This window comes from Haliotis cracherodii, unplaced genomic scaffold (assembly GCF_022045235.1).
Source record: "Haliotis cracherodii isolate W230 unplaced genomic scaffold, xgHalCrac1.p SCAF_4, whole genome shotgun sequence".
NCBI lineage: Eukaryota > Metazoa > Mollusca > Gastropoda > Lepetellida > Haliotidae > Haliotis > Haliotis cracherodii.
Genome location: NW_027266297.1, coordinates 18,583,425 through 18,596,098, shown reverse-complemented (window position 1 = coordinate 18,596,098; position 12,674 = coordinate 18,583,425). Strand labels below are relative to the sequence as shown.

General features: G+C 39.5%; 1 protein-coding gene across 5 annotated transcripts in view; it reads left to right on the top strand.

The window, feature by feature from the left end:
* Nucleotides 1–12,508, top strand: part of LOC139478186 (histone-arginine methyltransferase CARM1-like) — a 28,695-nt gene extending 16,187 nt beyond the window's left edge. For 2 of the 5 annotated variants that reach the window (XM_071260547.1, XM_071260545.1), the window contains exons 12-14: nucleotides 807–911; nucleotides 3,609–3,733; nucleotides 6,557–12,508. In XM_071260547.1, coding sequence (XP_071116648.1) covers nucleotides 807–911; nucleotides 3,609–3,733; nucleotides 6,557–6,673 — 347 coding nt within the window. In that variant the 3' untranslated portion in view covers nucleotides 6,674–12,508. Of the gene's footprint in view, nucleotides 1–806; nucleotides 912–3,608; nucleotides 3,734–6,556 lie in introns of those variants that run through there. The other 3 variants (XM_071260548.1, XM_071260550.1, XM_071260549.1) reach the window with 3 other exon arrangements.
* Nucleotides 12,509–12,674: the final 166 nt, after the last annotated feature.

The window sequence follows — 12,674 nt, the reverse complement described above, 5'->3', positions numbered from 1 at the left end:
CTTGCAAGAGACAAGAGTGAAGGGTGTCACATGGCAGCTAGGTGGCTACGCACGTGCTGCATGAGGTAATTGAGATCTCTGCGGTAGATTTTGCTATAGCAGCAGTTGTGGGAGACAACAGCCTCGGTATAACAGTGGTAACATATTACTTATAGAATATTCCGAATAGGAAAATTCTACAAATATTGCTTTAAACAACAGTCACGAGTAAAAAGTTATTCAAAATCAAGTCCTGAGCAGAATGTTTATGAATGTTTACCTCAGCTGATTTATATTTACGGGGGGCACTAATGACATCATCTTCCCGAGGCAAGATAGTTAACTGACTTTAATAGTCTAGTTTCCACCCTTGGCGCCACCAGTGGCTATTACAAGTTATTGTCCCTTCTATGCCTCACCTATGGACCAATCAAATTCCACCTCTCGTACCACTTGCATTTGCTTCAAACAAAATGGTGATGCCCGGTCAAGATGATAATCAAGATCTATATTGTGATAAAACAGATTTTACATTGCGAAGTGCATCAAATCACGTAAGCACCTTAATCAAAAACATGAAAAGGTTAGGAAAATATATATTGACGAGTTGGCGGTGCACATGCTTCTCGTGGAATTTTGCGAAAAAGTGCCATTCAAGCTATTTAGTCAGGGAGCCCAAATTGACTTCAGGTTTTCTGTCTGCAAACTACTGAGAATAATCATAATATGACTTTGACATAGTTTTCGTACCTTAAGCTTCAAGCCTTATTTAGTCATTGTCGAAGTTGAATTTATGACTACATGGTTAAACATGCTGTTTGTTTCAGGCCAGACCTCCACGTACATGAACGGCTTGATGAATGGCGTAGTTGACCAGGGTCAGTCCTTGGCCCAGCAGGGCGGAGCCGTACAGACAAACCTTATAGCAGTATGTAAGTAATGTATGCTGTTGTCTCTTGGCAGTGATTGCAGCATACTATTTTTAATATTCTTGTGAAAGTGACCAATGTTTTACTCAAGAGGTTAGGTGTGAAGTCACTTGTATTCCTCTTCCTGACAGCGTGTGGTGTGGGTTGAAGATATGGTCGATTGCATTGTGGCAGGTTTGACAGTGAAAACGCATGAAGTATTGTTTGCAGTTCTAATTTTTTATGGAACTTTGTTTATCAGGGCCATACTCATCAAAGCGATCTTAGAACACGGACATAACTCCGTGCTGTGCAGAGTTGTGTCCCTAAGAAGTGCCAGAAACCTATGATTGTGGGTTTGCGTCCCACTCTGTTTATGTTCCAAGCTTTGTTAGCACCATATTGGTGCTTGTGGGTTTCAAAAAAGATTATTAAACATCTTAGAGCCTGAATCACTTTTATCTTTCCTCCCACATGAAACAGGGGTAGATTTAACAACAAATTGTATGTCGCCAGAAGGGCTTGCTCCTTTTAAAAGTTACTGGCCCTTCTCCGAACTAATGGGCTTACATCTAAATGGTGGAGGCTGCGAAGTGGCCGAACCTGAGTCACATAGCCAACTAGCACGGCCCTAAAGTTTTTAGAGCTCCTCACACCCAGAAGTTTTTTTTCTGCACTCTGAGATGAAATCTTGGCTTCCATTTGCCTCATTTCATGGCGATTTATGAGCAAATAAAGAAGTTGTTGTACACAACATTACAAAATGGTGGGGGGCAAGGGTGGCCCAGTCGTCTAAGGCGCTGCGATTCGCTGTGCAGAGGTGCGTCCCTTGGGCGCGCCAGAAACCTATGATTGTGGGTTCGAATCCTGGTTCGCCCCGATTATGTTTCTAGGTTTGTCAGCACCATACCCGTGCTCGTGGGTTTCACCGAAGTGGTAAACGTCTGAGACCTGCATCACTTCGAGCTTTTTTCTCCCACATTAAGCTGACATGCCGCGATATAACTGGAATATTGTTAAACGCAACTCACTCACTCACTCACTACAAAATGGTGGTCGGTTGTGTTACTACAAAGATGATTCATTTAAAAAAAATTAAACATACACGGAGAAGGGGTGAAACTTTGACTAGCCAGACTGGCCATCTACTTTGTGTTTCAGCAAGCCCTTTTTAATTTTAACTGGCCACTGCCCAACGGGCCAGCAGTTAAATTGACCCCTGTCAAACTTACACAGCATGATAATATAACTCACTGTCTTGCCCACACATTTACATTGACCTGCAATGGTGTTTCAAGATCGCTTTATGGAATGGCGCCCTGGACACACTGGTATTACGTCAGGTACTTCAGGTTTCTGACTTTCAAGCATGGACAGTGTCAGATTAGGTTATTTATTTCTGTTTGTAAATGTGGAAAGGTGAGGAATTAGCAATATTTACACACAGATTTATGGCAGAATAGGTCTCCAGTACGCCATGCTGGTCACAGTTTCAGCTAAATAAGGAATCAGGTGGTCCCAGTGGTTGCTGTGTATGAACAGAACTGGGAAAGTGATGACATTGTGAGATAGTGTCTCGCTGTATTATGGCATGGGTCGATACTGGTTTGTCAGCTCTGGGTTTTATCATTGCAATATTGGATACAATGGTTGATGATTAGAGCTGTATATGGGTGAGTGACAGAAAGATGATACAAACTCTGGTTGTGTGTCATTATCCACTGCTATTTTGTCAGCCTCAGACATGATGACTCTTCTCTTTTTCAAAAATTGTTTATGGATACACCAACTCTTAAAAAATGACATGTGTTAAAAAAATAAAATGGGAAATCTCCTTTATTTTGAATCCGCCAAATTGAATCAAACTGAAATGTGAATATGTCAAACTGAATGATGGACAACAACAGTTTGACGAACATGCAGCATGTAGCAATACAAGGGGGAAATGTCCTGAAGAACAAAAAAATCTGAAAAGTCTTTCTTTATTCAATTTTTTTTCAGGATTTTTTAACAGTTTACAAAGAAATAAACTAAATTGGTAAATTGGTCCTTGATGCAGTAATAACAGTAAGATGTGGAAGGTCACATGCACACAAGTAGTTCAGTGAGAGCACTGTTATCATGCCACAGATCTAAACACACCTTGAAAGGTACAAATCAGGATCAAAAGCCACCCATGGATATTTTTCAACTTGTTCTTGATCATAGATTGTAGAAAATATTTGTCAGTAAATAGAAATATCGAAAGTGGTTGGTCTAAGGTGGACGATACTTTGTTAGAAAGATGTACACGTGTCAGAGACTTGTTACTGCAGGATACAGGTGTAGTTGTGAACAAATACATTGGTATAACATGATAGTATTTCATAACTCAGTTTGTGGTCTTGTTTTAGTGAAGAACGAAACTTTAAACTAAGAAAATGTATGGTAGCCTTATTTCTAGGAAAATTGTTTCAGTCGAAATATGTATTGGAAGGGTTCAAGCAGTAACACAGTATTTTCTGTCAGGTCTCCTAGTATAAACAATCTGTTGTTCTTTGTCAGTAGGAGGGTCAAATAATAGTGTACTCTATCAATGTTAGATTCTGGTCATGGTTGTAATGTATCTGTCAAAGGGTTAACTCTTTTTATCATTTGCACAAATATATGGGCAGAAATTCTAAGATGTGTATTCAAGGGAAAATTGAAAAGGAGATATTTTATGGTAAATTTTTTTTCTAGCGAATGTCGTTGCCCCTATCAACCCTGGCAGTATTCCAAGCGTAGGGAGCCAAGTGTCCAATTCTAACGCACACCGGACCTCCATTGGTGGTGGTATAAGTCCCATCAACTTCACAAACTCTCAGGTAGGCCTAGCGGTAGTGAAGATCAATAGCTCCAAGCTCTTCTAGCTTGTTTAGCCAATTGCATGACATATTCTCATTTCAATTCCCAGTTTGGTTTGGTTTGGCGTTGCTTCTTATGTATGTCACTAATTGCATGGAAGATATTCTAAGTTGTAGTTCTTTGCCGAGTAGATTGGTTTCCATTTTTTTCCTGGTATATTTTGTGGTATTTGCTGGCTTCTTTTACTTAGTTTACATTTGTTTGGTTAAAAAATGCTTTTGTGTAACCATGGTAACATCAAGCAGAAGTTCTGGTTCTAGTGCACTAACCTGACTGTATGATGATCATAGTTGCACTGACAGCGAGAGCACCGTCAAGTATTTAAAAAAGAGGCTTTGCTATGTTTTTTGGGGGGTGGGACTGGGAATGGGTAGAACAACCACTACTAGTGTTTAGAACAACATTCTTCAAGCAACACCGATGTTATCATGCCAGGGCACAATTGTTGATCATATTTGCATTCATGCTAGTTCTCACACTGGATATTTCATGTAACAAGACAACAATGAACGAGGTGGTTTGGTTGGTGTTTGAAATGAAAACTGCTGTTACATGAGATAGCTTGTAACCAGTGCAGGAAATAGAACAAGTATTCAACATGCCTGGCAGACCAGAAATGAAAAGCTTTGGATATGAGTTGCATCTGTGATCAGAGCTCAATATTTGTCATTCTAAGCTGCTTTTTGTATGGCTTTGAAGGGTTGGACACAGCTACGAAAGATGCCAACCATAACAATTTTGGTGTAATAGTTTACTGTTTTGATTTTTAGCTTATGATTATGCTATTCCGCTTGTCCTCCCCCCAAAAATTATGATTTTTGTCATTTTTTCATGTATTATTTACTTGCATACAATATCACTGACAGCAAGTTGTTAATGGATCTGGGACATGAAGCATTCTACAGAGAGACTATGCTGACCAATGACAGCCATGCTTTCAATTCACATGGTGTTAAAATACCAATTTCTCAGTGATACAAGGTCTCTGATTGTTTGTTATGTTAAGACACGAAAATGATTTTATCTAATGATCTTCTAGTTGCATGTACACCAATATTCCTTCGGAACTCTGAACACCACATTGTCTTTGTGAAAGACAGTTAGCTAGTGTCACTAGATGAACTTGATGAATGGAAGGAACTTCGACCACATGGTTCACTTAAGTCTAGGCCTTTTAAAAATATCCAAGCAAAAACCCTCATCATGGTACTGTAACATTAAGGGGCGGTAGGGTAGCCTAGTGGTTAAAGCGTTCGCTCGTCACGCCGAAAACCCAGGTTCGATTCCCAACAAGTGTACAATTTGTGAAGCCCATTTTCGGTGTCTCCCCCCGTGATATTGCTGGAATCTTGCTAAAAGCAGGGTAAAACCATACTCACTCACTCGCTATTGTAACATTACTCTTTTTCACTTGAAATTGATTACTTGAAAGTTTCAATTAGGGTTGGCATCTCGGCTACTAGTCCTGAAAGCATTGAACATTTGGAAGGTCTTTTTCTAATATCTGGACAATTGTAATTCTGTGGAAATTCTGGCTTAGAATTGGTTCCTCTAGCAACCTCTGTTTGTCGTCAAGACGACTTCATGAATCGGGTTGTCAGGCTCCTAGACTTGCTTGATTTCATGTCGTTGTACCCTGTGATGTGACCTGTTATGGGATGTAGTACTCAGATCTTTGTGTAGCAGTAGTGAGCACTAAGAACAGATTTTAATGACATTGCTCTTTAATAAAACTGAAATTATCATTGTAACAGTTATAAACACTGCAAGTGATTCCATGGCTTTTAATTGGTGAACCAAGCAATTTCTTTTGCGTTTACTTCCAGATCTCTTATTTAATTCCCAGTTCTTTCCTCTTCTTCCCCCCTCCTCTCCCCCCCCCCCCCCCCCCCCCCCCCCCCCCCGAAGAATAAAAAAAATAGGTAATGCCACCTAATGGACTACTGTTTCTTGATTGGCTAATAATAGAATCGGTAGGGGCTTGTGTTGCATTATTGTGCTGAGTGATGTCCGTGATAATGTATTGCTCTTTAGTTTTCTTTGGTATGATAATGATTAAGTAAGCAGTCTGTGAAGTTATTATTGTTGATAATTTTTATATAACAATTGACATCAATTTTTGTTTTGTTCATGGAGTTAACATCAGTAAATGGTGTGCACACAGTATTCACATCGGTTTTTTCTTTCATACCTCCATAATAGCAAAAATTATATTAATCAATTCTTACATATACTGAACTGATTACTCTTCATAGTAGGAGCACGTTGTCTAGTTGTCTAAGACGCAGCAATTCACTGTGTATAGGTTGCCTCACTTAGACATTCCTAGAAAATTATGATCCTTGGTTTAAATTCCAATTTCGCCATGATTGTTTCTTTGTTTGATAGGACCACACCCATGCTCATAGGTTTCTTCCAAAGTTGTAAGCGTCTGAAAACTGCATCACTTCAGGCTTTTCACCCACTTCAAGTTGCATTTATGTTCAAAGAGGCTTTAAACCAGACTCGCTCACCCACTCACTACATCAGTATAATAGAATGAACATGTTAACATGGTTAAAGTGTTCTGATCAGAAAATGAGTAGTATTTTTCATGATGCTTCATAATGCTACACTAACTTTTGATAAGGATAGTCCTATTACTCAACAGCTAACTGCTTACCTATAATACTATTTTTTTGTAAATACAAAGGATCCCTATCAAAGGTTGAGTGGTATAATTTCTTGACCCTTTATGATAGAAGTTTTTGAAATGTGTGTAAATTACTCTTTGCTTTTTTCAGAACGTGATCAGTGGCGGGATGGCACACTACCCCGTCAGTCAGCAGTTCATGATTGGCGACTATGTTATGCCTGGTAACGTTGTTGTGCCCACGACTACAGCAGTGGCCTCTGTATAGTCTTCACCAGAATCCACACAACAGTGTACAGTTGAGATATCTATTTATACCACATTCTCAGGTTTTCGCCTTCTGATGGACCGATGACGGTGCGTGTTCCGAGTGTGGGGGAGGAGTCACTTGTACCAACTGAATTATCTGTGTAGAACGTGAGGAATCAAATCGAGGACAGCAGAGTTTAGAGAAGATTTGACGCTAGATACAGATTGTTTGCTACCAAGGCAGTTATTTGACTTGTATCAAGTTTCTGGTGCTGTCAGTGTACTTCTTCAGTGGAGTCCATCAGCAAACTTTATTCTTGAATGACATTTCAAGGTCATAGGAAAAAGTGTTCTTATAGCAGTCTTTGTGAATAAAGGACTGGCATGAATACAGGCTCTGAGTCTTTTGCACATCCACGCACAGAAGTAATTTACTGTAATGTTGTGGCTCCTCCAGAGATGCTCCACTCGTTCCATGAAGGAGCCATCAGAGCGATTGACTGAGGTCCTGGCTGCCCTCTCCAGTGTACATTCATACGCCTCTTCTGTAACCCGTCTTCTGCAAATGAGCACTGTATAACAGGAAACACAGACAAGACCACCACCATTCAACCTCATTTGTGGACTCTGACAAGGATAACTGACTAGAATAAACTAGTTATGCCCATTGTGATTCGACGTGTGGTAACGGAAATGAACTGTGCTTTTTGTTTCTTTTGTATTTACTTCCTTATGACCTGTGAAGATCCGGGTTAGAATAGGTGTACAGCAACGTATGCTTGTCGTAAGAGGCGACTTGGTTGATGCGGATCCGTATCCCAATTGTGTGGATCGATGATCATGATGTCAGTCACTGGATTGTCTGGTCCAGACATGATTACATACTGACGGCTGTCCTATAGCTGGAATATTGCTGAGTGCAGCATTAAACAACAAACAAACAAACAAACTTCATTTTGAGGATATGCTTGCTGTTCATGCTGCTACTTTCTGTAAGATCGGCTGTGTTGCCATCCTCCACCCCATCATGCTACCCAGTACTCACCAGTTCTCTCCCTCTTTCAAGGTAAAATTGAGTTACCGGTATTTGGTTTTCAAAACGTGAAATAGATGTTTTGATCCAGGGAATTTGACCTGCTTTTGACAGAAAGTATCTTTTGTGAAACATTAATCTTGTATTCTTGACAGTTTGAATAACCAAGCAGGGTGTTCAATACCAAATTTTCCTACTTGCCTTGAACCTGATGTTCAATTTTCCCTGCTAAAGCAGAGAAAAGAAGAAAACTGTAATTTCAACCACAAGACTGTATTCTGAAGCAACAGCTTATACGGTATAGAAAAACAACCAGTCAGGTGCTTCATCTGCAGTTGACAAAATCTTTTCGAAAGCACATGATGCATCTTCTAAGTTTCATAGTTATCACCTTTGAATTTTGTACTTGCCTGATGAAAACCAAATTATGTTTTCCCACTTGCTTGGCACTTGATTTGCATGGGTCAGACATGTCAGGCATTCTAATTGAACACCCCTGCCAAGGTAACGGACAGAAACAAGTAGAACAGATAAATTTAGCTTTGCAATGCTGTGATTAGTTGCAAGTTATTGTTGACAACCAGTTGATCTCTTTCAGTTGTTGATGTGGAATCATAATTTTGCAGATGTCATGTAGATGCATGGGGGCATGGGTGGCCCAGCTGACTAAGACGCTATAATTTGCTGAGTTTCATCTCCCTTGGGCACGCCAGAAACCTATGATTGTGGGTTCAAATCCCGGTTCACCCCCACTACATTTCTAGGTTTGTCAGCACTGAACCCATGCTCGTGGGTTTCACCAAAGTCGTAAAGATCTGAGACCTGCATCACTTGGGGCTTTCCTCCCACATTAAGCTGACATGCCGTGATATAACTGGAATACTGTTGAAAGCGGTGTTAGACTCAACTCATTCACTCCTCTGCTGCTTTCATAACAAAGTTATCGAAGTCCAAACTCATTTGCTCATTAGATTGATAAACCAATAATTGTTGTTTGAAGGTAATGCCAGCCTGATGGTCAATGGATAGTAACCTTTGTGATTGCCAGCCCTTGTGACTTATGAAACAATACTGTATATTTCTAACACAGATCAAAACGACGTTAAACCCAACTCTCTCCGGGATCGGGTGGTCTGGGCTTGCTGACTTGGTTGATGCATGTCATCGATCCCAAATGCGTGGATCGATGCTCATGATATCAATCACTGGATTGTCTGGTCCAGACTCAATTATTTTCAGACCGCCGTCATATAGCTGGAATATTGCTGAGTGCGGCGTAAAACAACAAACCAAACCCAAACCAACTCACTCTAACAGTAAACTGTTGGACTTGTCACTTGATCAACTGGTTGTCAATGCATTGTTTAATCCATTCTTTCCTTATGAATGAGGCAGTTTAGATATTTTCATGCTTCATTTATGAAGTTCTGTACTACCTGTTTGCACTTCTCCTGCATTTGTATATACCTTTCATGACATTGTAAATAGTGGCACAAGAAATCGCAGTTTCCCTTTCCGCATGTTTTGAACTGAATATTTGATTCAACAAATAAAAGATAAGGATATTGACATGCTCACTTTTCGAGGAAACAAATGGAAATATGACATTGACTTGCTTGGGGGATTTTTAAAATGGCATGTGATGAGTATTTCTTCGTGGCCTGTGTGTCATGCACAGGTGTATCTCTTTGTACTTAATGTTTATTTACATAGACCAAACAAAATAATGTGTGTTTCCATTTTCCAGACCAACCCTAATATGACGCGCCTGACCCTAAGCAATCTTTCCTTGTTTTCATGAGTTGCATCATAGCTTTTATCACCATCCTGGTATTGTCCATATTTTTATGCAACTGGAGTAAATTTGTTGTGCTTCACTTTGTGCCCGTCACACTGACGACCCGGGCTTTATTCCCCCCACATGGCGTACAATGTGTGAAGCCCATTTCTGGTGTCCCCTGCCCTGATATTGCTGGAATTTTGTGAAAAGCAGCGTAAAACAATCCTCACTTACTCATTTGCTTTAGAATAACCAGTCAATTGTTCAATATATTCATCTGAAATAGGCATATTTTTTCAAAATCAAAAGTTCCTACCTACCTAATTTGGGATTGGCTGAATTAGGAAACACACGTTTTGTTTGGCCCATCAAGCATGACAAGGGGAGGCACAGTGGTCCAGTCATGCAGAGTGGTGTCCCTTATGTGCCAGGATTTGCTCTTTCTGGTTTTATTCCCCCAACTAGGAACCTTTATTGGTCATCATCATACTCCTCACTTGGACCTTGGTCACTCGAGGCTCTAAATATGTACTTACCAAAATGATGTGGAACTTACTGAAGCGTTAAAATTTAGATAAGGAGTTACCGGCTTATTGTCTATGTACATGGTGTCTAGAATTTTGCCTGGTTTTAGAAATATTGTTGTGTGACAACTTACAATATTGCTTTAAAAAAATGTTAGAATGTTTTTGTTATTACCTGTCAACATGATCAACTTCAGTGCAGGTTTTGAAAAGAGATTTTCTTAGTTTGGTGATTAAAAATCTTGGAATAAAATGTAGGCTAAAACCTGTAAAAAGAACCTCGACATACTTGTATATTTCTGGACAACATGATTTTAAAGGTGTAACCATTTGAACATATGTACATATGCCATAGATGCTCAGCAAAAGCACTGTTGCTGAAGGCTTTGTTATTTGGCTTGATTTGAGTGTTTTCAGTGAAAATAATCATTTTGGTCATGTGTTTATAGTCATAAGGAGTTCATTTCACCAGAGGATTACAATATCTGTTGAAATGTTTATGTTAAATCCTTTGCATTTTACGCAAAGATAGCCAGACATGTGTGAGATCACAACTCGCAGTTTTAACTGTAATGGGAGAGGTAGATCATTGGCTCTCTGTAGAATGAAAATGTTAATTTGGGGTTAATTCTGGCATTTCATTTGGCATTATTTTTATTTGTTTTAGCCTTCTTTCCCAGAGTAATTTGGATGTGCATTCCTACAGTGGAACAGCTCATCCTGTTCAGGTGTAATAAATGATGAATCCGGCAAATTAGTGATATTGGTTGTCTGTTAAGAAGTCATGACTGCTCTGAAGATGACTTTGTTTGTATGTAGTGCTGTATGAGAGGTCAGTGTTTTGCCTACCGCGAGATATCTTATGAAGTTAGTGCACCTGTGACTATCTGATCAGACAGTCTGATACCAGTAAGTATAAGGTCATTAGCATTGAGAGACACATGGAGTGAATACATGGAGTGTTTGATATTCAAAGTCAGAACTGCAGTTGTCTGACATCATAAAGGTAATATATTACATTGATCTTGAAGAATTGACAATATTTAGTTTTAAAGAAATATCTTGGTCTCAGGTTAAAGTACTTTAAGTTGTGTAATGGAAGGTTGTCAGTCGGCAGTATAAATTTGATTTAAGTCAGACTGTCAGACTTTTTTTTGTCATGAGATTTTGATATTGATTCCATGCAGACTACTTTGAAAACACGACCTGGCTTATAAGGCATGCATATTTCTCTTAGAAAGGTCTGTGTTTGCTGTACTTTTCCAGGTGTTCCAAAGTATGTCAGAGACTAAACCAACAGTCCACATCACAAAAAGCACAATAACCTGACACTCTAATATTAATAGGCCAACCATGCTTATGAATTTTTGTTGCATGTTTATTTAAAGCATACAGACGAGGTTTGTGAAGTTGTTAGGGTGCCCAATGTCACATGTTTGCAGAAGGCAATAGTGGGATCATTTGTTAGTTTGGGTACCATTGGTGAACTGATTTTGTGAGATTGGTTTATCTGTACCAGGAAAATCTTATGGGCTGAAAGAGCTGTTGCAAATAACATTCACTCTCTCCTCTGAGTGCCTCCGTGGTATAGTGGAGAGATTCTACCCGGAAGGTCGATGGTTTGATTGCCGGTGGTGTCATACCAAAATAAAGGGGATAAAACAAGGACAGTTTGGCAAAACAAGGACAGTTTGGCGTAAGTGTCCGAGTCAGTTATCAGGGTTAAACTATGGGATGGTATCTCAGTGGGCTAGCACAATACAACCAGCATTAGTCTAGAATAGGAATACTCCCCGATTATGTTTCTAGGTTTGTCAGCACCATACCCGTGCTCGTTGGTTTCACCGAAGTGGCAAACCTGCATCATTAAGCTGACATGCCGTGATATAACTGGAATACTATGAAAAGCGGCGTTAAATACAACTCGCTTACTAGAATAGGAAAATAATAAACACATACAGTGTACATGCATGTCGCTATGTAAGTGCTATAATCTTGAACGTGACGTTAAACCCTTTCTCACCTAACTTCACTGCATAGAAAACATTTTTCATATGCTCACCAAATATGTTTTAAAAATATTTATCCCAGCAGCTTCTCCTGCAGACATTTTTATGATTGTTTCTTGTGCATCCAATATTGATCATATTATGATAGAGGGTTACATAAAAAAAGGCAGAATTAATGTGAAAGACTCATCATGGCTTCCTTTGATTCCTGTTTAGTCCAGTTGCATCCTCCACTCATGACTGTTTCATACTGAAACAGATTTATTTCAACTAACTTTGGATAAGCAATAGGTGTTTGTTGTGATGTATATTACAGTGACTAGTAGATCTCATGTACTACAATATATCAAATAGTGTATTTGGCATATCATGTGTACAGAGGCTGATAAAGTCAGTGGTAATAATAATGTTTTAATTCAAGGTGTTAGGAACCACAGGCTTCTAGATCATGATAGTTGGTTATTTCACGATAACTGTGTCAGATTTAAGATCCATGTTTGAATAAATATTCTTGACTACTCATTCACTCTGTTGTTTGTTTGATCTTTATTCTTTAGGGGCGGTCTGGTATTCTAGTGGTTAAGGCGTTTGCTCATCACGCCGAAGACCCGGGTACGATTCCCGCCATTGGTACAATATGTGAAGCCCATTTCTGGTGTCCCCTAGTCCTGAAA